Source organism: Phascolarctos cinereus, unplaced genomic scaffold, assembly GCF_003287225.1.
Source record: "Phascolarctos cinereus isolate Bilbo 61053 unplaced genomic scaffold, phaCin_HiC Scaffold_2;HRSCAF=192, whole genome shotgun sequence".
Classification (NCBI taxonomy): Eukaryota; Metazoa; Chordata; class Mammalia; order Diprotodontia; family Phascolarctidae; genus Phascolarctos; species Phascolarctos cinereus.
Genome location: NW_027555625.1, coordinates 287619419 through 287647135, shown reverse-complemented (window position 1 = coordinate 287647135; position 27717 = coordinate 287619419). Strand labels below are relative to the sequence as shown.

At 41.1% G+C, this 27717-nt stretch overlaps 1 protein-coding gene across 1 annotated transcript; it reads right to left on the bottom strand.

Annotated features, from left to right (window-relative positions):
• Positions 1–527: 527 nt before the first annotated feature.
• POP4 (POP4 ribonuclease P/MRP subunit) lies at positions 528–15560 on the bottom strand. Its single transcript, XM_078149173.1, has 8 exons — positions 15242–15560; positions 11872–11924; positions 6936–7159; positions 5311–5388; positions 4888–4949; positions 3525–3599; positions 3127–3228; positions 528–2027 (listed from the first exon to the last, which is right to left on the bottom strand). Exons 1-8 carry the CDS (start codon positions 15558–15560, stop codon positions 1891–1893), a joined length of 1050 nt encoding a protein of 349 aa, XP_078005299.1. The 3' UTR covers positions 528–1890.
• Between the last annotated feature and the right edge of the window lie 12157 nt (positions 15561–27717).

The window sequence follows — 27717 nt, the reverse complement described above, 5'->3', positions numbered from 1 at the left end:
GGTCTTGTATCAGTAACCAGTTTGCTTAACTGTCTTGGAACATGCAGTTCCTGAACTAACCTGTAATTGGCTACTGGTATGGGTTGGATAATGCTGCATCTACATGGACTATGCCTCCCTTTTTCTTGTTCTGAAATGGGAATAAGGGTACTAACCACTTGCCTCCCAGACACACGAGCACCCATAACCTTCTCCAAAGAAAGGTGATCTCTCCAAGTCCCCTTAATTGGGGATGAGGGAAGAGAGAGGAGAGGACAGAAAGTTTATAATTTTAAGTAGCAAGAAACTCACACTGAAACTTGAGTCAATGCCAAATGAAAAACAGATTTCACATGGCAAGTGGCACCTACAACTTTTCTGGAAAGCAACTGTATATTTATACATTAGAAGCCTTTTACAATAAGTGCTGGCTGGAAAGAACAGGATGGTTTAGGAAAGAAAGTTATAGCACCTATTAAGAATTAATGATACTCAGTTATGAATGTGGCACTTTCAGCCAGTTAAAACAGAACAAAAACCACTTTAAATTAACTAAGAGAGAGATTTATTTCCCCATCAAGAAAGCAGGTAGTTATGATCATAGCTTTCAGGTATGGCAGAAACAGCCAAACATTGCTCAGGAATGTCAGAACGAGGGAGAGACATTTCCCATCAACCTACATGGGGGTCATGGCATCCAAAGTCACATGACACAGAAAATAGGCAGCTCTGGGCTATCTGACAGGCCAGGATCACAGCATTCTTGTCCTCATGCCAGACAAGCCTGTTATCTGGTCTGAATCAATACTCATCCACTTTGTGTGTAATGTTCTCTTTTCCTTAATGTGGAGTGCTTGTAATGAGTGACTCAAAGACAAAGGGACATTAAAAAAGCCCTGTTTCTGTAGGGAAATTTCAGGAAGTGAGGGGGGAGGATGCCAAGGATGATCTGTGGCACACATCTTGTTTGTCAAAGGAAAGACCCTTAAGAACACTGATACTCTTCAGGACTTCCCACTAAAATGACTGAAATGGTTTTCAGCCACTCATCTCTCCTCCCTCCCCTCTCCCTTTCCCCCCAACCCCCTATACCATGAAGAGCTTCACTTGCTTTTAGCACAGACAACACTGGTCTAGGATATTAGAGTCAACAAAAAAGTAAAACCTCCATGTTTTAGCATCAAAGTACAAAGGGGCATATTTTTAAAAATAATATGTTCATTACACAAATAATACATTTTCTTATTCAGATTTCAAAGTTATATTCAAAGATACAGTTTTCTGAAATAGCTTCAAAGAACACCTGGGATGAAGTTTCCGGGAAGTGGAGGGTCACACAATGTATGGGAGTTTGGGAAAGAAAGCCTCATGATCCTCTCTATCCTCCCAAGCGCCCTGGCTTTTCTCTGGATGATGCCACAAAGGCTTGGCACTGGAGAATGGTATCTTCTGTATTTCCCATTTTATAGTCTGCTACTGAGGTATAAAGACTAGATGACACAAAGGTCAATATGCAGGGTCCCCAACTCCTTAATTCAATGGAACTATTAATTTGCAAAATAAGAGCCTGTGATTTTGTAAGCTTCTTTCTGCTGAGACTGCTACTCCAGGGGGCGACAGGCTTGAATCGACTCAACAAATCTCTCTAGAAAATAATGCAATCAGAAAATCATCTGTTTAACCAAAGAGGCAGGCAGACCACACACAGAACTTTAAACAATATGGAAAGAAAAGACAACTAACAACTGAACTGGTGAAATGAGCTGGAAATGAGCTACTCACTGGCCTGGCAGTTATTTTATTTTTTTTAAAGAGCAAGGCACCAAACATAAGCCAGCTGCCAGTGCAGGTCTCCCGCCTTCCTTCACACTGTTCTGAATTGCAGTGACATTTTCTTAAGCAGTCACAAGTTCAGAGGTCAATTGTTCCTTTTGCTTTGAACTTCTTTGCAGAACGCTCACTTGATCGAAGTTGAAACTTGCTCCCATAAATATAGGAAATGAAGCCATCGATCTCTATAGTAAACACACAGTTTAACTTGGGAATAACTAAAAGAGAAGGAAAGAAAGATAAGTGAGAAGAAATTCTGGCACTTGTTTGCTTTTATATATGACATCCTCATTCAAACAATGCTATAAATGAGGAAATAGAAATAAACCTGACTTCTGGTAGTGATGATGTCCACAGAATGTATAGGCAAGTTTTTCTGCAGCAAGGCCAATTTTTAACAAAGACATCAGTCAATGTGATTCCAACACCTAATTTTCACAATCAAAAGCACTGGGATCAGACTTGAAATACTGCCCCAGGGAAAGAGCTGCCTTTGATATGGTTTTTTTAGGGAAGATATTTGGAAACAAGACTCTCAAATTCCACCTTGGTTTGATTCTCATGGAGGGAATTATCTACATGTTATACCATCTTTCCCTCTCTTATTTAACAAGGAGAAAACTAATCTCTGCATCAGAATACCAAAATCAAAAATAAATAACTAAGCAATCAAACAAATGTACAATTGAATTAATGAAAAGAATTCTAAGGTTTTGAGAGCTTTGAGTCTCTAGGTAAGTAGGCCACAATGTGGCAACTTTAAGAACACTCTTTCTTATTTCTTATTCTTTTCTTGAGCAATGACTCCCAATGTATCAGCTTGAAAACACTATTCTTGAACCAAGGATGCTGCCTTTTGGGGCACAGATATCCAAGAATGTGGGAAGATACAACTCTTTATTTCCTCATCCTTCTCTCTCTTCTTTTCCTAAGTCTCAGCATTTTGAAGGGAGGCTGCTGACCATACCACAGTCTGTACTTAGCATTCAGGAACAGACAGAGGGGTGAACTGTCCTCCTGATGCAAAAGGCAGCAAATGGCAAACTCTTCCCAACCAGCCAGCTGGTGTGGCAACCCAGGTTATCCACACTCACAGATACCAGGTCATTCTGGAGAAGGCCCTGGGATCAGAAGGGAAACAGCTTTTGAAGCCAGGTTAATCATTTCCACATTCCTGAGACGTCTGTACAGCAGGCTTTTACAGGATCAGACATGACTACCCAAAGGCATCCTGCGACCAGCACGGCAGTAACCTACTCACTGAATTTTTGTGTGTGCCCTCAGTGCTGTAATACCTACAGGGAAGTGGCCACATACCTTTTAATTTGTCATCTTTGGTAATAATTTTGAAGACATGCTTCATTTCTTGAAGAAGAATTCCCGTAATACCAACATAAGAGGGGCATTTAGATTTTGTAACTAAAGAACAAAACAGAAACAATGGTGACAGTTTCTATGGCCGCTCAGAGCCTTCACATGGACAACATGCAGAATGTCAGAGTTGGCAGGGCCATTTGTGACTAATTAGATCAATCCTTCTCTTCCCCCCAAACCATCTTTCCATCCCCCTCCCTTTTTACAAATGAAGAAACTGAGGCTTGAGCACAAGACATCACTTGCTTAGAGTTACATAACTAGCTGGTGGCAGAGGTGAGGCTCTCAGCCCCTGGTTTAGTGTTTATTTCACTGTCCCTCAATGTCCTCCAGGAATGTACCTTCTATGGTGGCAGAAGCGGTTACTTCTGCTTGAGATATGGGATGTGGAAGTTCCTTTGACAATCTGTGGACGGCTATACGGATATAAGGCATTGTTATTATTTTAATGCCAACCACCAAACGGAGGGGTGACCAATTAATCACTAAGCATAATTCTAGAGCTGAATGTTCATATATATGACTAATACTAGACAGTATCAAGAGGTCTTATAGCCCTACAGAATGAGAGAAGAGACTCATTTTTCTACATGGGTAATATACAGAAGAAGTCTATCAAAAGGCAGTTAATTAAATACAGGATTTGAATATACTACCTGCCTTTCTACTTCTACTAACATCTTCCAATATGCCAGCTGTGATGAATTTCCTGTTGTGGATCATCTCTCACTTCTTCCCTATACATATTCTTCATCCAAAACGGACTACTTACTGTTCTTCCAAAACACATCTTGTACCTTCCCACTTTAAACTACTCCTTATATCTATTATGTCTTCCTTTCATCTCTATTGTTGAAATCCTTCCATTCTTAAATGCCAGTTCACATGTGACCATTCCTTGATGCCTCCAACTGTCTGTGACCTCTCCTTCTCCTGAGCCTTCCAAGCATTTTCTAGCTCCTCTATGATAACAGGTCACATCCTGTTTTGTATTCGTTCTGTGCACGTATTATATCTCAGTCTTACCCGCCCATCCCCACATCCCCAACCTACAACCATCAGCTCCATGAGGGCAGGGGCTGGGTCTTTGTTTCAATGCTCAGCATAGGACCTTGGACATGGTAGGTATTCAGTACACGTAAGCTGAGTAAATGAATGAATTATAAATATAGCTTTCACAAGCTGACCATTTTCCATCTAGCAATGACTTTTCCTAAGGGATGAGGGTATCATAGGCAGTAGATACAATTCTCTTTCCAAAAAACTCATAGCTTGAAAGGCTCCTCAGACAAGTTTGATTTTCAAGTTCTGGGAGGAAAAAGAAGTATCATCTTACCCAGAAAGTAGTACCAATTAATCCTTTTGGCTAGTAACATATTTTTGCTATTGTTATCCTGGAAGGGAAATATAATATACTTTATGTTACAGTCCTAGAGTCCTCAACAAACTTTACTACTGGTGATGAGAGGATGACCTCAGGGGAGTTCCATGGAATTTCAAAGGAAAGGAAACCCAATTCTTAAACCAAGTGAAAGAGAATGACTCTGGCTCCACATTGAGAACATATAAGGTAAGAACCTCATTAGAACTGTTTTTACTTAAACTACATCCCTAGCACAGTGCATGGCATATTGACTTGAAACCTTACTGACATGTATTAAGAATGTAAGTATAGTAATATCCGACACAATTCGTCAAATATACCTGTAATAACAGCACCATGAAGATCTGCTTTTAACAACTTGGCTTGAATCATCTGTGGTTGCCTATAAGACAAAAGATTTAACAACATCACACTCCAGATCCAGAGCTCTGAAAAAACTGAACACATAAATACAACTTCAAACTGATACAGAGAGGGGCAGCTAGGTGGTGCAGTGGACAGAGTACTAGCCCTAGAGTCAAGAAGACCTGAGTTCAAATCCCGCCTGAAGACACATAACACTAGCTGTGAGACTCTGGGCAAATCACTTACCCCAGCTGCCTCGCAAAACAAACAAACAAACAAACAAACAAACAAACTGATATAGAGAAAAACCACAAGACTGGCTTTAATGCTGCGTTTCCGGTAGCAATGAGAGCTAGAATTTGGAGCAGAAGAAATTTAACTTAATAATATCAACTTACGTGTCTGGCTTGAGACCATTGCACAAGTCCCGGATATATTGCTTCCAGAGATCATGCAGAGGGAGAAACAAGCTGTATCTAAAATACATCCAGGAACAGGTCAGAGAGGTTAGGCAAAATGAACCAAAGATTACTATGTGCAAGGTTCGCAAAAATGCAGCACCAGTGGGGAATTGCAAGGTTCCTGAAATACATTAAAAAAAAAAAAGAACCAAACCCAATTTCAAGAAATTAAGCTTTCTGAACACAGTCCCCTAATTAGCAGGGAGTAGCAACTACTAGAATCTCACAGTTCCCTTTCAGTTTAGTGAAATGCCTTCATTTTAAGCAACATCAGCAGGAAGATACACAACCAAAAGATTCAAACAAAGGCATTTATCTTGCCTGGGAGGTGGCTGGACTGACAGCGGCGCTCAAGACGAGGAGAAATAACTCTGTGGTGCTCCATTCCTCAGCTCTACCAACAATTAAGTTCTCAACTCAGAAGGCTCTTGACTCCTGCCTTTAAGCAATTCTGGCACTGATGATGAAGATTCTTTTGACACAAAGCTGTTCGTTTAAGAACTGATTTTCAAGCACCAGGTACACACTTTTCAATACTAAGTGATGCTGAAGACAAGTCTGTAGCTGAGGAGGCATGCGCTTTCCATGAGGAGTGTTATATAAAAGAAAGAACACTAAGTCTGGAGTCAGAAGACCAAAGTTGCAGCATGGTTTCTGATACTAACTAGTTGACGATTCTGGTCGAGTCACTTTGATTCTTTGACCTTTAGCCTCCTCATCTAGAAACAGGGACATCAATACTACTTGCCTCATGGGTTGTTGAGAGAATAGGGGTTTGTATTTCGTAAGGTACTATAGAAGCTATTTAAGTGTGAGTTAATGAGGCACCATCAGATGGTTCTAGTTCTTAGATATATTCACCCAGAAAACACCACTGTAGGCAGGAACCTTTTTCTCTACTCAAAACATGTTGTTTTTGTGACGAGCCTCCACCAACACTATACCAACACTTGTAAATCAGATTTCTCAAACTGTAGTCTGGAATGTGGGAGGTTGTTAGCTACAGCTCTACAAACAGTGGCTAAAAGCAATCATAAGATGGGGAAACCAAGAACTACGGCTAAGGAGGGATGAAGCATCAGCCAGAGGAAGGAAGATGTACTCCCACAATACTGTAACAATTCCTTTAAAACATTTCCAACTCTTGTGGGTGGTACCTTCCTTAGCTATAACACTATATCTAATGCTATTACAAGTGACAACAAAAAACCTCAGATCTTAAGAAGTATCATTTCCTCTTTCTTATGTTAAAAACTTTAACGATAAACTGCTTGTTGCCATGGGTAATGGTTTCGTTCCTGACACTGATCTTAGCAATCAGAACCAAGACAGGAACCAAAAGACAGGCATCCTTCCCTCTCAGGCCATTCTGATTCCAAAAAAAAAAAAAAGTCAAACGTGGAGAAACATTGCTAAAGGAAGGGCACCCCCTTGTGGCCATACATTATAAAAACAAGACCAAGCCGCATCTCACCTACTGTTGGGCTTCCCAATTATAAACTCCCCAAATGAGGCTGCCTATCTTTATATGGAGGTGGGAAACTGGAGTACAGATCTCTCACCTTTGCTGCTCTGGTTTGATTTCAAAGAGGCGCAACTCTCGCCTCTGCTTTGCAGAGAAGCCTTTCGATTTTCTTTTGCTTTCCTTGGGCTTTTTTGGGGGTCGGTACTCTAGCACGATGGCTTTGCGATGAAGGTGCTCATGGAGTTGGGTTTCGGTTACGTGGGGCATACTTCGTTTGAGGAAGGCTTTCACAAAGGCCTCAGCCTCTCGGGATCCCTGGCGCTGGGAGGAAAGAAAGGCATCCCAAGACGGAACGTTTAACTTGGGCCAAGCTGGATCTGCTGCTTGACAGCTTCGTCACAGTTGTTAGTGATACCCATTCCCTGTGAATGTCTAAAACAATTTCTCTTCTTAAAATTACCCTGTCTCATTTCCCTGACTCTTTTATGCCTGTATTTTCATCTGTAACATGGCAATAATAATAATAATAATGATAATGATGATGATAATACCTCCAGTTCCATCTTGTTGTGAGTCACCATGAGGTTGGTAAGCATGCTAGCCGTTATTCTGCAAGTACTCTTCACCCTCCAATATTTCTGAAGCGCTTTGATCTCTTCTTTTGTCCCTTTCTTTCCCTACTTCATACTACACTTGGCTACATACACATCAAGTCTCTCTATCCCAGTGCTAAGAAGCAGCTCATCATGCTCCCTGAGGGCAGAAATTTTCCTTTTCATTTCTGTCTGTGTAACCAGTGCCTTGAATCCATGTTTAATAAATACTTGTCAACTGAATTTCTTCCCCTGTTTTACTTGCTTACGTGTCTTAAAAAGAAAACATGACTCTTTCTTAAGGATTTCTGTTTCTACCGTTTTCCTCAGAGGAAGAATTAAATGAGCTGCACAGGAATTACTGAAAGATTAATTAAGCATTTATATCATATATATCATAGCCAAAAAGTTAGCAAGTTATGCTCATTCCACCTCCATAAGATCTCACACTGCCACCACCTTAGTATAATTATCATAGTCTTAATTACCATGCACCTAGACTATGGCAATACTATTCTAAACATTTTTATTCTTTATTTGATGTTTTACTGATGTCTGTTTTCCCCTTACGGAATCACTTCCCAATGACTCTCTCTTTACGTCATCTCTCCCCAATACAGACCCCTCCCTTTTAATAAGTATTGCTAAGCAATTGGTCACGATCTATAATATATGCCTCACTGCACACTTACAGCCTACCATCTCTTTGCTTTCCCAATAATTTTCTGAAGTCACAAATGACCACTGCATGCAATATCCTCTTAAGAGATGCTACCTCCCCTCTTCTCTACCTTCAATTTGTTCTTTATACTGCTGCCAAAAATACTTCTTACACATAGATCTGATCATGTCTTATGCACTGATCTCTGCTCCAAAATCTTTAGTAGCTCCCCTGTCACCTTCTAAATGAAGTCCAAACTCCTCTGAAGGTCATTCAAAACTTTCTACAACTTGGCAGGACCCTATCCTTCTAGCCTCTAGTACTATGTACAACCCAGCTCTCCCACAAAAACAAAATTAAAAAACTCCACATACTGGATGTCCCACAGACATCAACAAGTCCAAAATTTAACTCATTATTTTTCTCACCCAACCTTTTCCTCTTCTTCACTTCCCTATAACTGCTGAGGCATCACTACTGTCCCGGTCAACCAAATTTGCAACCCAGGTGTCATCCCTGTTCATTCTCTCGTACTCTCCAAATCCAGTCTACTGCCAGGTCCTGTCTAGGCTATCTTCACAACACCTATTATATATGCCCCCTCCTCTTCTATGCTGCTACTACCCTGGTGCAGGCCCTCATCACTCACACCTTGACTATTGCAATAACCTGGTGATTAGTCTCCCTGTCTCAAGTGCCTCCTTGCTCCAGTCTGCCCTCCACTCAGCTGTTAAACTGATCTTCTTAAAGTTAAGTCTAGCCATATCATCACCTTATGCAATAAACTCCAGTGGCTCCCTATTACTTTGGGATCAAATACAAAATCCTCTGTTCGGCTTTTAAAACCATTCACAACCTGGCCCCTTCCTACTTTTCCAGTCTTCTTTCACTTTATTCCCCTTCAGATACTCTGTGATCCAGTGTCACTGGCCTCCTTGCTCTTCCACACATACGCCACCTCTGAACTCCAAGTATTTTCAGTGGCTATCCCTACCTGGATAGGGACTAGACCTCTCCCTTTTCACCTCTGTCTCCTGGCTTCCCTCAAATCTCAGCTAGAGTTCCTTTCCATTACACTGTGAGATCCTCCAGAAAAGGTACTATGTTTTGCCTTGCTTTGTATACCCAGTGCTTAGCACATAGTAGGTACTTAACATGCTTGCTGACTATGTCCCCATGCCTCTATGTCTTTGCTCATGGCATTCCCTGTGCCTAGAATATTCTTTTTTTTGTTTAAGGCAATTAGGATTAAGTGACTTGGCCAGGGTCACACAGTTAGTATCAAGTGTTTCGTCTGAGGCTGGATTTGAACTCAGGTCCTCCTGACTTCAGGGCCAGTGCTCTATCCACTGCGCCACCTAGCTGCCCCATCACCTTCTTTTCTTGTTAACTTCCTGCTCAGTCTTTATAGTCCAACATTTACCACTTCCATTATGCAGCCTTCTCTGATCCCCATGGTTAGTTAGTAAAGGCCATTCCTCCTCAGATATCACATAATTTCCTCTTAAAACATGTTAATATGTTATACACAAATTTATCTAAACTTTTCTGGAATCCATTCTCATTTGAGGATCAGTATGGCTTCTTCTATCCTACTCTCAAGTACCTAATGCCCACAAATATCAAAGAGAAGCCAGTTTATGTCTCTCATGGAAAAGTTTTGCCACAGAGAATGGCCCCACTAACCTCCATCCTGTTTTTCTGAGCTTTCCTTGTGACTAAAAGAACTCTGGATAACATGGTAACAGAATCCTACCTAGTCCTCAGCAGGAAAACAAAACACTACTACCGTAACACTGTCCCTGGAGTGCCCTCCCCTTCTGATGCTTCACTGTGGCTTGGGGGTGACGTGGGTATTCTGGGAGCCAAGTTCTGGCAAGTCTCACCAAACTGCTAAGACTCTGAGTCCATGGCTAGCTAGCCTAGACACGTGCACATAGGCTCTTCTCTGGGTGGGCTGGACAGAGATGAACTTGTCTGTCACCACTCCTAAAGGCTGTCTATAAAGCTCAGAGAGGTGGAGGGAATACCTACTCCCACACCAATGAAATTGAAGGTTCTTTAGGTACAAGTATATGTGGCTTGAGTTACATGACTTGGGCATTAATCTGCCAAGTTGAACAGAAGTCCATTCTGAGGCTACAGGGGGACTCACCTTTAATACAAGGGAAGGTATTAAAGATGGCTGCTACAGGGGGACTCACCTTTAATACAAGGGAAGGTATTAAAGATGGTTTGTGTTGGGTCACTGTGTTGTACAGAAAGTGGCATGTTGACCACCAAGGAAAAACCCAACACAATTTTATCTCTTACTTCTTACAATCAGTCTTGGAAATGGAAGGACTTCTTAGGCAAATTCCCTCCTCTTTTCAAAGGGAGAGTTTATGTCTTTGAAAAAACCACAACTCATCACATGCCCTTGAGCTGGAATTCAAGCACAGCCATATTTATAAAAAACCATGGCATATTCTGATAACTTCAGTTCCCAGTGTTATCTGCTTCCCCAGAAGCCCTGTGACACTCATAGTCCTATATCATTCAACTGGTAGTAACTAATAAGGCCATGCAGCACATGTTATCTTTTCAGGTATGTTTCAAGTCTTGTCTCCCCCTAAACGGACTAAGCTATCTCCAGGCAGGTACCATTTCTAATATTTCTTTGCATCTTTAACAGAGAGCACCAAGGGTCTTTGTACACAATTGTTTAATGACAACTTATTTTTTGAAAGGAAGAAGCTTTTTAATAACTTGATGAGTTAACAGGAGATAACAGTTTTATTAAATTTTTTTGAATCACCTAAAGATTCCTTTTTGAAGAGCAGCTTAAGAGGTGCATTCATTTTTCAAAATTTAAAGCATTAATACCAACATTATATGGCACAAGGGGATTACTGCTTGACCAAAGTGGGTAAGATCCATTTGATACTAGGAGATGTGGAATAAACCTCCTCTTTATGTAACAGTTTTTAGGCGCCAGCAAAGCACAGTGACAAGATCAGACAGTGACTTAAGGGGCAGTTTTGTAATGGACATGACCAAGTATCCCTTACCTCTTGTTTAAGTTCCATATTATATCAGAAAACCAAACAGCTGAAGCCAATTTAAATCTTATTTTAGTAAGATGGGAAAACAAGACTTATTGGTATAAGACACAGATCACTTGAACAACTGTCTCTCTGGTTAAGTCTATTAATCCAATCCAACAATTACTCATTGAATGCCTACTATGCAGGATGCTATGCTAGAAACTGTTGCAGCTAGGTGGCACAATGGATAGAGCGCCTGGTCTGGAGTCAGGAAGACCTGAGTTCAAATTTGGTCTCAGACACTTACTAGCTATGTGACCCTGGGCAAGTCACTTAACTGTCTGCCTTAGTTTTTCATCTGTAAAATGAGCTGGAGAAGGAAATAGCAAACCACTCCAGTATCTCTGCCAAGAAAACCTCAAATATTGAAGAGTCAGATATGACTGAAATGAATGAACAAAAAATGCTAGAAGCCAAAGATATGAAGACAACACAGAAATACAGTTCTTCCTTTTATAATCTGCCCCCCCCCGTTTATATTTTAAAAACGTTTGGGGTAGATAAAACACAAAAACACATCAGTGTGTGTGTGAGTGAGTGAGCACAACTAAGGGAGCTACTAACAGCATCTATGATACTGCTATAGCTTATTTTCAATTCCTGTCGCCTTTCTTGTTTCCTGTTTCCCTCTCCAAACAGAAAAAAATATACTTTTGTTTTTAAAGACTAGAAAATTACAGTAATCAGTTGTACCTGAACGTCAAGTTCTTTGGCCTCTTCTTGAGAGAAAGCTCGGTAAATCAAGCCTGGAAAACAAACCAAAAGGATATTACCTTGGGGCTTCCATTTACACGTGACCCCAATATTTAAGAAAACATCTAATCAGCAAAATCTAAAGATGGCTATTTCATATGGAGGGAAGGCAGAAGCAGAGTGTCAGGCGTTTCAAGCGGTCTCTCATTTTGCTCCAGGGCCATTTTCATCACAGGGATGTTAAGAGGTGGTATGTCATAAAACTTGGGAGACATGAGAACTGCAAAGAGTAATCTTAATGAATCCATACATAATGTAACTACAGCTCAATTTATATACACTCACATGATAGTGAACTTCTGAAGGGCTCAGATTGTTGAAATCTCCCTGAGATCAAGACAGCACCATCTCTTTACTCGTTTGTGTGGCTGGACACTAGCTCAGTATCTAAGTGGCCAGTAAAGCACACAACTTGCTCGAATTCATGCCTGTCCACCTGTGGTGGCTCTCTATACATGAAATGGTAGGAATACTCAAAGTCAAAAGATCAGATTTTGAATTCTGGCTCTTTGACTTATTAGCTATGTGACCCTAGACGAACCACTTAATAATAACAATAACATAAGCTCCTTGGGCAGAACTCTCTTTTTCTTTTTTTGCATCCTCAGCACTTAACACAATGCCTGGTACATAGTAGGTACTTCATAAATGTTTACTGACTACTGACCAGTAAAGTGTTTATTGATTGTTAGCATTTATATAGAACTTAAAGTTCCTGAAGTGCTTTACAAAGACTCTTAGAACCCTAGAATACAGGGTTATTTATAATTATATTATATATAATTATATAACATAGTATATGTTATATATAATATATAGGATAATTTATAAATTACTCAAACTTTACTGATGAGTAAAAAGGCTAAGAGAGTTTAACTTGTCCAGTCACACAGTTAATGAGCATCTGTGGAAGAATCTGAGCTTAGCTCTTCTTGACTTCAGGTCCATCACCGTTCACTGTAGCACTTAGATGGCTCTAACTTGAACCTGTTTTCTGACTTGTAAAAAAGAGATATTATAATTAATAATATATATGAAGTATCTGAATAATTATTCATATACTTTCTATCACAAAGGGTTACTGTGAGGAAAGTCCTTATTAACCTGAAAGTACTATAGAAATGTGGGCTACCACTACAACATATAAACACACAGTTCTATTTACAGTGACCATAAATGGCAGATTTTTAAAGACATTCTCAATTTTGATAAAAGAAATTTTTTTAAAGATGAGGCTTTGCATAAGGGATATCCTTTATCAAATTTGTGTTTGAAAACATACACTATAGTTGCAACTCATTTGAGGATAAGTATGCTTGCTAATGAGAGGGCCATGGGCTTGTTTGTTCTTTAATAGAAAAGAAGAGGGTAAAGGGATAGGATGGGATGGAACAGGATGGGAAACAGCAGCTATGGTAAGAGATCATGGCTATTGTTTAGTAAACTAGTGTTGTAGAAGATAGCCTGTGACGATGCATGCTTCACTGAGATTACCCAGTCTTTTCCAAGCACAGCTCTGCATGGCTCCTTTGATAAAACTTGATATAGTCTCTCATCTGACCCAGTTTTTTGTTATGGCTTCCTCATCTGAACTCCTCCAAGAATTCCTATTACTCTAGCATTTTTCAGTTTACATAACATCTCCCCCCTCCTCTGTACCCCAACAACCCTGTGAGGTAAGCAGTACAAGCATATTATTTTCACGTTACAGACGAGGGAACTGAGCATAGAGAGGCTAAGTGACTTGCCCAGTTATGCAACTGTGGATTTGGGGAACAAGAATTCAAAACCAGGTCTCTCGGATTTTCAGGCTAATGCTCTTTTCCTTGTCTTTGTGATCCTTATTATCACTTATTTGATCTTTTCATATACACCTTATGTTCTTAGCTCCTAAGATTAAAGATTTTGAGCCGAAATGGAACTTGGAGATCAGCTAGTCTAATTCTCTCCTTTTATAGATCTGGAAACTGTGGCCAAAGGAAGTGATATTCACACTCCCAATGTTCCTATATCTGGAACTAGTATGGTACAGTGAAAAGTGCACTGGATTTGGAATTAGAAGACCTGGGCTGGACCCAGCTCTACTACACCATACCTGTTACACTTTACATATACCTGTTCTCCTCTCTGAATTGGTTTCCTCCTTTCTAAAATAAATGAAATGGAACTGGATATTCTTTTAGGTCCCACACCTAGGTCTAACATTTTATGATCCCATAAACCCAGAACTGCAGAACAAGTTATTGTTCAACTACTAGGTGGTTTCCTCTCTTTTTATACATCCCCGCTGCCTTCCACCTGTACTCTCAGCTCCAGAACAACAAGGACTGGATCTCCTTAATGTTTGTGTCCCAGCACTTAGCAGCAGGATGGTCACACAGGTGCCCAGGGGGCATTTGCTGGAAGACACGTAAAAGGAAGTGTAGCAAGCTAATGTCTAGAACAAATGACAACAGACCAGAGTCGTAGATACAGGAGCTGAAGAATATCAGAGATGCTTAGGTCTTTTGGTCATATAGTCCAATTGGCAGATGATCAAAAAGCTCTTCCATATTCCTAAAAAGTAGTCGTTCAATTTCCACGTGGACACCTTCAGTAAGATGTATTCCACTGCTTTTGTTTGTTTGTTTGTTTTTGACTAGGCAATGGGGTTAAAGTGACTTGCCCAGGATCACACAGCTAGTAAGTGTTATGTGTCTGAGGCCACATTTGAACTCAGGTCCTCCTGAATCCAGGGCCGGTGCTCTGTCCACTGCACCACCTAGCTGCCCCGAATCCACTGCCTTTTGAGAATTCCATTTTTGGATAGTTCTAACTGAAAGGAACAACTTCTTCCACTGGACCTGTATTTGGTCTCTGAAACCTCTCCCTCTCTGCCCTGAAGGCAAGAACAAATTTAATTTGTCTTCTACGTGACGGCCCTCGATATACCTCAAAACAATATCACATCCCTCCCTGCATCTTCTCTTCCTTCAATTAACCTGATTTTCAAATTCTGTCTCTGCTAGCTACTACTTCTGTGGCTTTGGCCAAGCTGATTCCCCTCTCACGGCCTTGGTGTTCTCGTCTCTAAAACGAGCAGGCAGGACTAGGAAGTCGGAGTAAGAAGGAGCTTGGAGAAGCCCAGTACAGCTCCTCCATCAGAGGCAGGGACGCTCTGGGGAAGGGGGGGGCGGGAAGGGCTGGCCTAGGGACGCCCCGGGAGGGCACAAGGCCAAGGCACGAAAGTCCTAGCTTTCTTGTACGGGGGTCGAAGACGAGGGCAGGGAGGCCGGCTCCGGCTCTTCCCGCCCGCCCGGTCCCCACTCACGCTCCATCCCGCGCCGCTTCCGGCTCTGTCTGATGACATCGCAAGGCCCGCGCCGCGCTCCCGACGCCCTTTCTCCGGTCCCTCCTGCTGCCTTTCTTCTCCCTTCCAGCGGCTCTACGCTGCACTGCCTAGGCAGCCGAGGCGACGTGCGAGGCGAGGCCGCGACGCCGGTCGCAACTTGAGGACGAAGGGCAGAGAAAAGAAGGGAGACAGGCGGGCAGGTACCACACCGGAAGGATCCGGGGACCAGGCGGGCGCCCGGGGATGACGCAAGCGGAATAACGTCATGCGAGCGCGCCGACGCGGACCGTGAGCGCATGCGCCCCTCTGCGCCTCTCGGGGCGCCTCTGTTCAAGGAACTTTGGAAGGCGTGGAAGTGCTGGCCTCGGCTCCTGTCTGGAAGGCGGCTCAGAGGCCGAGAGCAGGGAAGGGGCGGGGTAGGGACCCAGGAAAGGACGCTCTTTTTCCAAGAGGAGTGGGAGTAGGTGGTCGATAAACGGCCCTGCGTCTTCTCTGCAGCGAGTGAGTGAGGTGGGCAGCCCCCACGGGCTGGAGACAGGGCAGGAGCCGGGCCTGTTAACCGGGGCCTCTTCAGTGTTTGTTTTTGTTTTTTAAAATGCTGATAACTCCATTGCAATTTGGCTGTTTCCTTTGTGATCCTCTTTTATTTTACTCATTTAAAAACATTACTCTGAGAAGGGGTCCGTAGATTGCCAAAGGGTTCCATGACAGAAAAAAAGGCTAAGAATCCCTGAGCCAGAGCTCAGTTACTCCTCACTTGTAAAAATAATGTACTTCCGTACGTATGCGGATTCAAGAACTTATTGCTGTGGGGATTCCCTCCTCCACCAGGACATTTCATTTCCGCAAAAGGCATTTATTAAACTCCTACCGTGTGCCAGGAGCTGGAGAGCTATTGCTTTTCTGAACCTGGATTTTATTGCTATTGGAAACTCAATCAATACAGAGCATAGGCACTGGTTTTTCGTTTTACAGACTCGGGGAGATTCCTGGCATTGAAATATGAAGGGACTTGTCTTGGGTCACAGAGCTGGTGTGTGTAGAGGCAGGATTTGAACCCATGACTTGTTGACCTCTAGGCCAGCTGTTTCGAAGTAAGTTAGGGATTTTGAGAGTAAATACTTTCCAGGCATAGGGAACAGTCTGGACAAGGCATGGAGATAGAAGATAAGAAGTTCAAGACTTTATAATGTGAAATAATGCATGTTCATTTCTCTTGTAAGAAACCTGGTTTTCATATAAATCTCGAGACATTGTGCTTGCCTGTTGACACCACTTCATCGCAGTGCTGTGAGGAAAATATTTTGTAATTCTTAAAGCTCTGAATGTGAATTTTTTTATGGGACGTCTGAGTAGCTATAATGAATAGTGTCATTGCTATTATCTAAACAAGATTATCTAAACCTTAGATTGGAAGCTAGTCTAGATGTTTGAGTTGTAGTACTGTTTATGTTATAACATCATGGGCAGCTCTTTCCCTTTTTGGGCTTGGTTCTGTAACTAAAAGTGAAGGGTGTGAACTAAATGACTTATAAAATTTCTTTCTCTGACATTTCTGCAATTCCACAATTAATAGCCTTATGGGGAAGAGGGTAGAACAAATCCTTACCTTTCACATGAGGGACAGATGCAATTTCTGATGACTGCAAAGATTGGATGGTGATTTGGTCAGAGTTGTGTATTGTGTTCCATATGTTGTGTCAGTGCTTCCAAATTAATAGCCACAATTGGTAGGCATTCTTATAGGACAGTCTTATTAGAATAGAGGTGTCAAACATGCTGTCCAGAGGCTGCATTGAAAGCCTGCAATACTCCTGAGTCCTGCCCAAAACAGATTAAAATGTAATTGGCAAATATTTAACAAAATAAATAAAAATACAGTAGAGCATTGATAATGTTAATATGTAATTTTTTAAAAGTCAATCTGTGGGTCCAGCGATCCTTATGAAAGGTGTAGTGGCCCCATTTTATTTGAGTTTGACACTACTGTTACAGGAGCATTTGCCACTGTATGTTAAAACTGATCATGACATAGAAGGCACCATACTTTGTTACAGAGAAAATCCTAGTCTGAAACTTGGAACATTTTAGCTTCATTGCTAATCAGGGTGATTGTTTTCCTGTTTCTTTAATAGGAAAAAGAGGAGCAATGTCATTGACTAGTGTTAATTCTCCACTTTCTGTGTTTTATCAGCTTTAATGGTATCTCTGTGCAAATAAATAACATCTGCATAGCCAGCCCTCATCTCTCTGTTAAGATCTCATTTTGTATCACTGCCTATCTTCTGGACATCTCCACATAAGTCTCTAGTGGCACTCTCAAACTCAACGTGTATGAAACAGAATTAATCTTTCCCCAAAAACTTACCCTTCTACCTAATGTTCTTATTTCTGTGGATGGTACCACTATCCTTCCATTTCCCCAATTTTCTCACCTCTTTATTCTTTATGCCCAATATTCTGTCATTTGCCAAGTCTTCTCAGTTGTATTTCCCCTGTATCTGTCACATCCATCCTTTTCTCTCCATTCACAAGATGACTGCCCTAGTTTAGACCCTCATCAACTCTTACCTGGATTTAGTAGATTGCTGATTGATCTCCCTGCTTCCCAACTCTCTGATTTCCAATTCATCCTCTATAAAACTGCCAAAATAATTTCCCCAAAGTACAGAGCTCACCATATTACTTCCATATTTGAGAACCATCAGTGGCTTCCTGTTCTCTCTGATAAAATACAAACTCCTGTGTTTATCATGAACTTCTGTACACCCTGGCTCTACCCTTCCACAAATTTCTTATTGCTTCCCCTCACTTACGCCATGTTCCATCAAAGCTATCCTACTTGCTACTCTCAAATTTGGTATTTTATCTCTTGCCTAAATGACTTTGCACAGTCTGTTTCCCATGCCTAGAATACACTGCTGTCAAGATATTAGGAGACACCCTGTTTTCCAGAGCTAAGGCCCAGCAAGCAGGCTATGCCCTGAACTTGGCATAACAACAATCTTTTGCTCTTACCCTCTAGAAGATGATCTCAGCCATAGCAGAATCCCAGAATTGTTTCACAAAGTTATTGCATTGCTTTGACCAGCACCAGGTGTTCTCTGAGCTTGGACAAGCACCTGCTGTATCCATGTTCTGTTCTTTGAGCCATGCTATGAATCAAACACATTGTTGCTGTTACCCCTCATTGTCAAGGTTACAGCTCACTGCATTGCCGTTGGTGTAAGTATTGAATTCTGCCCATACTGCCCCAGCTCTCCGTCCTTCCAGGCTCCAGCACATATGTCTTTGTCACAAACCATTTTTCCTCACTATGAAATTAAACTTCTGTTTGATTCCTGATTATCCCATCTCTACCCTGCTTTGTTTGGCTCTGGCCGCCCATACCTTGGAGAGTGGTTCTGGTTCGGTTGACACTACCATCATATTCACATTTTAGAATCCAAGCTTTAAGGCTCATTTTAGGTGCTATCGGTCCCCCTAGTTGTTAGTACTTTTCCCTGTCCAAAATGACTCTATATACTTTGTCTGCATGTATTACTGCTCTCTCTCCCCATCAAGAGAAGGTAAACTTGAGAACAGGGACTATTCCATTTTTGCCTTTTTATCTTCAACACCTAAAACAGTGCTTTGCATGTAATGGATGTTTAATAATGCTTGTTGAAATGATTTGAATATTCTTTTGATACGAGTGAATGTTCAAGCCCTAGCCTTTGATTTTAGTTCCCACCATATCTTTAGAGCTCAGATCTAAGATTCTGTAAATTCCTGCTATACCAAACTCTACCTTGTCCTTTAGAAAATGGATACTACTGAAAAATGAAAGCATTGATGACAAAGGAAGCAATAATGTTGTTGGATAAGAGTCAGTATTATTTTTGCAGTCTCTGAGAAGGAGAAATAGCAAAAATAAATTGAAAGCTCAACAGTTTGGGATATTCAAGTATAGTGACTTAGCAGTACTATTTACTGTCAAATGGTTCATGAAATCTGAATTTCTCCAGGGTTTTAACTCTTGAAAATCACTACTGAAGTCCCTCTTGGTGCCTAATATATGCTCCTCAACAGACTCTTATCACCATTTCCTAAAGGAGATTTTACTCATTGAGTTGTCCTCATTAAGAAAAGCTCAGTTCTTGTGAATGGAGCATTTGGACGAGCACTACAGCTCTTTGGGGCCACATGAGTGTTCCTTCATTGGATTTATGGGGCAATTCCTGAGGCACTTAAGGGATTCACAGTGAAATCACTGTTGGCTGTGCCAGTGCCATAAATCCAACCATCCAGGTGAAATGGGTGCCTGGGGAGTCAAGTCCACACTTCTCTTACCTTGTCTTCCCTGCTCTCAACTTTGGTGTTGGTATCAAGAACAAGGGGGCCTTTGGGTGAATTTGTGTATAGCATTGCTTATTTTGATAGAAGATTTTGATAAGGGGTAGAATGGGACAACCTATGCAATGATATGAAACTTTAAATGTATCAGCATTGAAAAGGGATGGGAAGAGATTAAAGTAGTGACTTGACTCATTGAAATTAGAGAAAACAGTCAAGAGTACCTGAAGAAGTTTAGCAGGGAGAGATAGTATGAAGATTCAGAAGATGAAAAATTACATTTTTCTCAATTAACCTGAGTACAGAAATTGGTGAACAGGTGAAGGAAGGTATCAAAAGACACGTTACAGAAGTTGAATGACATTTATATAACAACACTTTAAAGTTTGCAAATCACTTTGTATCCATTAGTTCATCTGAACATTACTGTAACCGGTGAAGTACTATAGGCATCATTGCCCCCCTTTTACTAAGGGACTTGCCTCTGGCCATACAGTCAGAAGTACAGTGTCAGAAGTACTATTTGAACTCAGGTCTAGCGCAATGCCACGTTGTCTATTGTTTCTCAATACCTATCTTTACACACACAGCTTGAATACCATCTCTCTGAGACCTTGTCTGACTACCTCAGCTCAAAGGGATCTGTCTCCCTGAACACCAGTAGCACTTTATGTCACTCATTTGGCATATGTATACTATCTTGTTTTATTGGTTATTTTTTCATGTATATCTATCCTGTCTTTTCATCTAGACAATAAGAATTTTCAGGGCAGAAACTGTATCTTATGTGTTGTTATAGCTTTCCTCAATGTCTAGTGCAGTGCTCTTCACGTATTATATATTTAGTAAATGCTTTTTGAATTGAGGAAACATCTTCACATTTTTATATTTTTTTCACAAAGTCTTGCACATAGCTATTAGAGATCATTTAGATTAACTTTATATTTCAGATGAGAAAACTGAGACCCAGAGAGATTAATAGTATTCATGAAATACTTGTTGGGTGATTAACTCCCTAGATTCAATATCTTCTACCCCAAGCCAGCTTTATTAGCAAACAGGACTTCTTTATCTTGTCCCTGAAGAGACTATGGTAGAGGTGCCAATTTGGTATGAAAAAGATAAGGGGGAAACAAATCTGGATAATCCTCATACCAAATGATCTGCCCATAAATAATATTGAAGTAACACCAGTTAGAGTTAGAAATGAAGTAAGAAAAAAGTTGTGCAGGGATTGGGAAACTGTCTATGTGTTCTGGCTGGGACCTTTTCACTTCCTCCCTGCTCCTCCCTCTAGTCTTTTGTCAAACCTGGCTGTTGAAGCACTTGGGAACCAAGGTTGGTTGCTAGAGAGGAATTTGGTGTGAGGTCTAGTGAATCTAGTTCTTGAAAATTCTTTTCCAGGTTCCCAGAGGAAGTGTCAATCCATATTAACATTGTTTCATCCCTGCACAGTCAGTGGGAGATAAAAAGAGAAAGAACCATGCCTAATTCCATATTTGGTACAGATCAGCAGAGCAGCTCATGAACATGTGATGATGATAGAAAAAAGTCCTCTTCATGAACAGGACTTGGAAATTTCCCTCTGGGTATTGTCATCCTTTCTCTCAGATCTATAGTCTTGGCTGGGATCCCCAGATTTGAGAAGGAATTATGGGTGTGCATCGAAGGGAGGATAAATCCTTAACTACTGTACCTGGAGTCCTATTATCCTGTCACTTCTAGCCCATTGATCTCACCTTTCAGAGGAGGTTGGCTGAGAGAAGAACACAGTTCAGCTCTGTCATTTAAGTTTTGCATTGTAGGCATTTTTCCAGGCAGAGAGCCCTTTGCATGCTGAAGCTGAGCTAGAGGATGGAGCTGAACTCTAACATAGGGGTTGGCATATACTTACCTACTTTAGTTGGGAAGGTGATGATTCCAAAGTAATTGACATCCAGCATGTGATGGTTCACTGAAAACAGGATGAAAACCAAGTCTATATGCCTTTCTTGAATCTATTTAGCACCAAGCCCTGCTCTTGAAGAAGGAACAGCAAAAATTAAATGTTCAAAGGGAAGGAATCAAACTGCAATTAAATACAGAAACTGTCATTTCAGGGATTGGAAAGACTTCTTTGCTCAAAACAAAACAACAACAACAAAAAAACCAAAACACCTTCCCAACTCCCACCTGCTTGATGATGTCAGAAAGTCCTTTCACTGAAGACCAAGCCTTTTGTCCTATAATAAAAGGCAAGACATAAAATACAAATCCTTTTGAGGGAAGGAACTCATTAACTTACCTTTGTAGGGGATGTGTAGTGACCATACTTTCTTGAGAGCTAGTTTTGATTTAGGGGAAGGAAGTTGAGAAAAGAGATACAAAAAGTGGACCCAATGCCCCAAAGGGGGAGAGGTAAGATAGGACTGTGGATTTCAGGAGGGCAAAGAAACGGACTGCCAGGGGCACTAAAAACAATGCCTTTTTAAAGAGCTATGTGGTTTTTCCAAAGCTTCTACCTTGCTGAGGGTAATTTTGTTTTGCAAAGACCTTTGAACTATCGAGAAGAGCCATCTTTATTGCTATTTAGGAGATTTTGTCCATGACAGATTATACCAGGATATATTATTTATGAGTGTATTTATATTTTCTTTCTTCCTATAAGGCCTTGGAATAAGGAACACTCTGTTGGAGGGCAGCCACCTCTGTCTGAATGCAAGTGGTATGGGTTCCGCTAGAGGGCAGACTAATACAAGAATTAAAATCAAGAGCCTTAGCCACCTTGTTACTTCTCTCCAAATCTGTCAGAAATAACTCTTTACCTCTCATTTCACAAAATCATAGCCTCCTCTACTTGAAATTCCAACAGCCATGAAACAGGGCAGTTCCTTTAAATGCAGTTTGATTTTGATAAGCATCTTCCCACCCAGAATGGATGGCATGGAGTTAAATAGTTTAGAATAACATAAAGGTTAAAAGAAGAGATGGAATTAAGAGGCCTTGGGGAACAGGCTTGTTTTCCAATGACATCAGAAATTGATGGTATGTCTAGGAGAAGAGCAAGCTCTTCTAGATGGCAGGATTTGTGTTAGTATTGTTGGTCCAAGTTTATTGTGAATGAGGTTAAGGGGTGGATTTCCAGGTCTGCCTTGCCCCTTCTAAGGTTGTGGAGCTGCAGTGTATTTACTCTGTAATGCTTTTCTCTACGTTGACCTTGATGTGAAAACGGTTACTTGTGCCCCCAAAGTCAATAATGTAAAACTTGACAATGATCTATAGCAATGAGCTTATGAACCTCCCATGACAGGGGTACTTTCATTTGTTATATAGATGTAGAAGAAACTGAGGCAACGAGAACCAAAGTTATTTAGCTAAATTGCTACTAGATAAGTATCATTTATTCATTAAAGCATGTAGCCATCTGGTAAATTTATTGGTATTTTCTGAATCAAGAAGATTCTGATTACAGTTTTTTCTTTCTAGGCAGGACCTTATAGAGAAGAGAGCAAAAGTTAAACACAGTGACAGGATAGAGAAGACCTTTGGCATTTATGTGAAAGGAACAGACAGGCACAGCCTTAGATTCTGGTAAATAATTTGGTCTACTATGAGGTATGATAAGGCCATATGTCATCTCTTCCATGAAGCTCTCTCCATCCTTCTGGCTGGATGTGATCTCTCTGGGTTTCCTTTTGCTTATCTGGAAAATAAGAGATTTGGAGTAGGAGACCTCTAAGGTGCCTTCTGATTCTGAATCCTATGGTTTGCCTTTTCCTACTCCCAGGGCCATTTGCACTGAAAGGAAAAACAAAGGTGGTGAAAGATGGTGCCTAGGACATACTTCAATGATTTTTCCATTTTATCTAGGTCTAGCCTTTAACATAGACTCTCATCTGGATTAGACAATCTCGAGAAAGACTTTTCTTTGTAGTATGTAACTGGGGAAAAACAAATTATTTGACAGTGTGGTATAATGGAAAGATTATAAAATGGGGAGGTGGGAGGCATCTTTATTCTACACTGGCTCTGCATTAACTAGCCATGGAGTTGGCAAATTGCTTCACCTCACTGGGCCCCAGATTCCTTATTTATAAAATGAGGGCATTGAATGTAGATCTTCCTCCTTTCCAGATTATCATGTATATAATACACTTACCTGTTTAATGCATGTTTGGTGTATTTGGATTGGAATAAACACTTGAGTGCCCACTGTGTATGGAGTCCTGTGCTAAGAACTGGAGATACAAATACTTTGGTGATCTCTAAGGCCCTTTCCAGCTTTAAATGGGTAAGTGATGGGAAGACCCATTACCTTAGAAGGTATGAAATCCCCCTTTGCCTTTGTTTTCCACCCCCTACCAAGGTTGACCAGAATGCATCTGGTCTGCTTGATTGATCACATGGCTTATATGACATGATAGTCAGAAACTCCAGCCCTTTCAATGAAATGGAGGAGCACCATCTGCTAGGCATGTGTGCCCTGAGGACCCCTGTCACTATCATTAGACCTACTGATGTAATCTAAGAAGCTCTAGGCTTTATTACCATCTGCCCTTCTGCTGCACCCTTAAGACTTCTAGGCTTTTCTCTTCACCCTTTAGCAGGACTCTCATTAATGCATTGCTCTCCCACCTAGAGTGTGGGCTCCATGAGAGCAGAGACTGTCTAGTTTTTTCTCTTTTATCACCTGTGCTTAGAGCATAGTAAACACTTAAATGCTTTTTCATTCATGCATTCATTTGTCCATAAAGTCATGATTCTGTAATTATCTCCATCCCCTATTCCTCTTTGTAGACAGAGAAACTGGAAAGTTAAGTCCCATTTTGTATTTAAGTGGTGGTGAGGAAAACTAATGGTATTCTTGGATATTGTAAAAATGTCAAACTTGCCATTGGTGAATTGGATGTGTGCTATGTCTTGCCTAGCCCCTACAGCAGGTTTTGTTTGATGATGTCACTGCGCCATCTGGTAACTCACACACACTTTTCTTGAGAGTACTAAATAGCACATTTCTCATTTGGGCTTGAAATGTTTCCTGTTATTAATATGGGATCCCTGAGCAGAGACACAGTTACAGAGAGTATGAATGTGCCCCTGTAGTAACATAAATCTACCCTGTGGCACAGGGAGAGGTCTTACTTATTTTTTATTAGGTAATTGATCGGCAGCATTGATTGGAAAAAAATAGGTCTTGTTGACCATTTTCTTGGATGTCGATCTATGATATTAATTTATAGTACATCATTTCTTGCAGCTGGCACTAATTATTGCAGATAAAGTAATGTGTATATCATTGCAGGGAGTACATGACAGCTGTACCTGCTAGGGGAAAAAAAAAGATGTAACTCTACCAAACTATTCAGCAAGTAATGTCCCCTTTCCCCAATGAATTTCTTATGGGCAGAAACCTAAGCTATCTGATTGAAACTTCTCAGCCTGGCATTCAAAGTCCTGTTTTCACAATCTGATCTCAACTTAATTATCTACCCTTATCTCTCACTCCTGTACTAGAGGGACCCCTTTGCTCTAGTCAAACTGGTCCAACCTATTTAATGCATTTGTGTCTCCATGTTCTTAATTATGTTTTCCCAATTTTTGAAATACTCTTTCCCCAGCCCCTCTATTTTGTGCATATCCATATTCAAGCTAGGCCCTAGCACCTGGGTCCCTGGGAACTTCTTGAAGCCTTTCCTACCCACTGCAGTCCATAATAGTCCCTCACTTCTTTGAATTCCTACAGCACCTGCTGTCTTTATCACTCATTCGCTACTTATGTACTGCCTTGTAGTATTTGTTAACTTTAGTTTTGTCTGGGCCCCTCAAGTACAGTGTATGCTCCTTGAGGGCAGGGGTTGGACCTTATTCATATTTGTATCCCCCACAGTGACTTGCTGGCACATAACAGATGTTCAAAAAATGTTAGTTTTGCAAAGATTGCTCACTGAATAAGCAGATGTGTGCAAGAAGTACACACAGCCTGTGGGAGGGGGGGAAAAAAGGGAAAACATTTTCTGGGAGGAGAGAATACAATGTTATTGGTCAGGTTTTACTTCACCCATGTGAAGGGGAGAAGAGGCCCTTTGTTTAAAATAGGTTCCCTTTCCCAGCTCCCAGTCTCTGTTGAAGTTCTTCTTTTAAGGTAAGGCTCAGCCCAAATGCCATTTTCTCCATGAAGCTTCCTTTGGCACCCTCAAGTGAAAATGATCTGCCACTTTCACATTTCTCCTAATGCTTTTCCTGGCTCTCTTTGACTATCACAGTGTACCTTGTATTACATTATTTGTGTAGGTATCATGTGAGTGTAATAATAATAATAGCTGTAAAATGAGGGCATTGAATTAGATGGCTTCTGAGGTCCTTTCCAGCTCTTAATCTAAGACCCTATATTCCCCCACCCCCATTAGACCATAAGGACCTTGAGACCAGGGACTGTCATTTTTCATTGTTTTATCCCTTGTGGTAGAGGCTTAATGAAAATGTGTTGAATTGAAGATGATCTAGTACATTTTCTGTAAAGAGAACTTGAGCTCCCAAACTTTAGGAGTTGGATGGCAGCTTTCTAAATATAAGGCCTGGGGTTCCATCTCCTTGTCAAGTGTTCCCTGTTATAAGTACTCCTGTAGGCAGTGTCTTATGGCAGAAAAAAGCCCTGAGTCTTGGTTGGGGAGGTGTCAATAATTAAACAAACAACAAATATTTATTAAGCACTTAACTGCTTGTAAGGTGCTAGGAATGCAAAGACAAAAACAAATCATCTTCTTGTCTTGGCCCTGGTAGCTAACTTGCTCTGTAATCTTGGAAGGAAGACTTAAATACACATGTAGCAGCTCATTTGATCCTTACAGAAACCCTGTGAAGTAGGTGTTTTATTACCCTCATCTTACTAATATGGAAACTGAGGGGCAGCTAGGTGGCACAGTGGATAGAGCACTGGCCCTGAAGTCAGGAGGACCTGAGTTCAAATCTGGCCTCGGACCAAACACTTGACGCTTACTAGCTGTGTGACTCTGGGCAAGTCACTTAACCCCAATTGCCAAAAAAAAAAAAACCCCAAAAAACTAATATGGAAACTGAGGTTCAGGGAAGGTAAAGGACTTGTCTGCTGAGGTCACACAGCTAGTAAGTGATTTGAACTCATGTCTTGCTGACTTCAAGTCTAGTGTTCTAACAGCTACCTAGATATCTCATTTGTAAATGAGAGGGTTGGACTAAGTGTTCTGTGATTCTTGCCATCTGTATCTGCCGTAGAGGGGATTCCTGCTCAGACATGATTTGGACTGGTTCTAGAAGTTCCATCCAGCTCTGACATCCTGTGAAAGAGCATAAACTATGTTGAATGGTGAAATTATCACTAAAAGTCATTCTCTCTTGCACTTTGGGAGCACTATAGTGCTGGACACAGGTATGCACAATGGAAACTTAAAATTTTGGGATTCTGGAGGTCAATCAGTCTAAAGTCATATTGTTCACTGAAATTTCAGATCATAGCTATAGAGCTGGAAGGGACCTTAGACTCCAGTGCCCTAACTTTACAGATGAAGAAACTGAGGGACAGAGGAGTGACTTACCTAGGGCCATGCAGCTAGAAATGTCTGAGGCAGGATTTGAACTTATGCCTTCCTGATGCCAAATCCAGTGCTCTATCAGCTCTGCCACCTAATTGCCAGACAGACAGACAAAAAGAAGGAAGATAGCTCCTAGCTTGCACTGAAACTAAAAGTAGAGATGTTTTGGGATATGTCTTAGGGCTCAGGGAAGAATTGGACTTGGAAGCAAATATTGATTATGAGTAGTTGGTTGAGGGTGGGTGGGGAGGAAGAACCCAAATTCACCTGCTCTGGTTTAATTTTACAATGCTGAATGTAGTTGCATTCTGAATTCATAGAGTATCCTGTGCCTGAACACAGATGAATGAGCATAGCTTTACCAGGAAGCAGAGAGCACTGAATCATCTGAAGAGCTCTACTTTATATTAGTTTCTTAAGAAAAGAAATGTCTCTGTTCAGGTCATATTCTTTAAGGAGAAGATGACAAATCCCCTCATCCCATCCTCCCAGGTACTTGTTAGGGACTGTCACTATACTTTTCACCTTCAAAGTTAAAATTTCCACCTGCCCTTCCACTTAATTGTGGGTCAG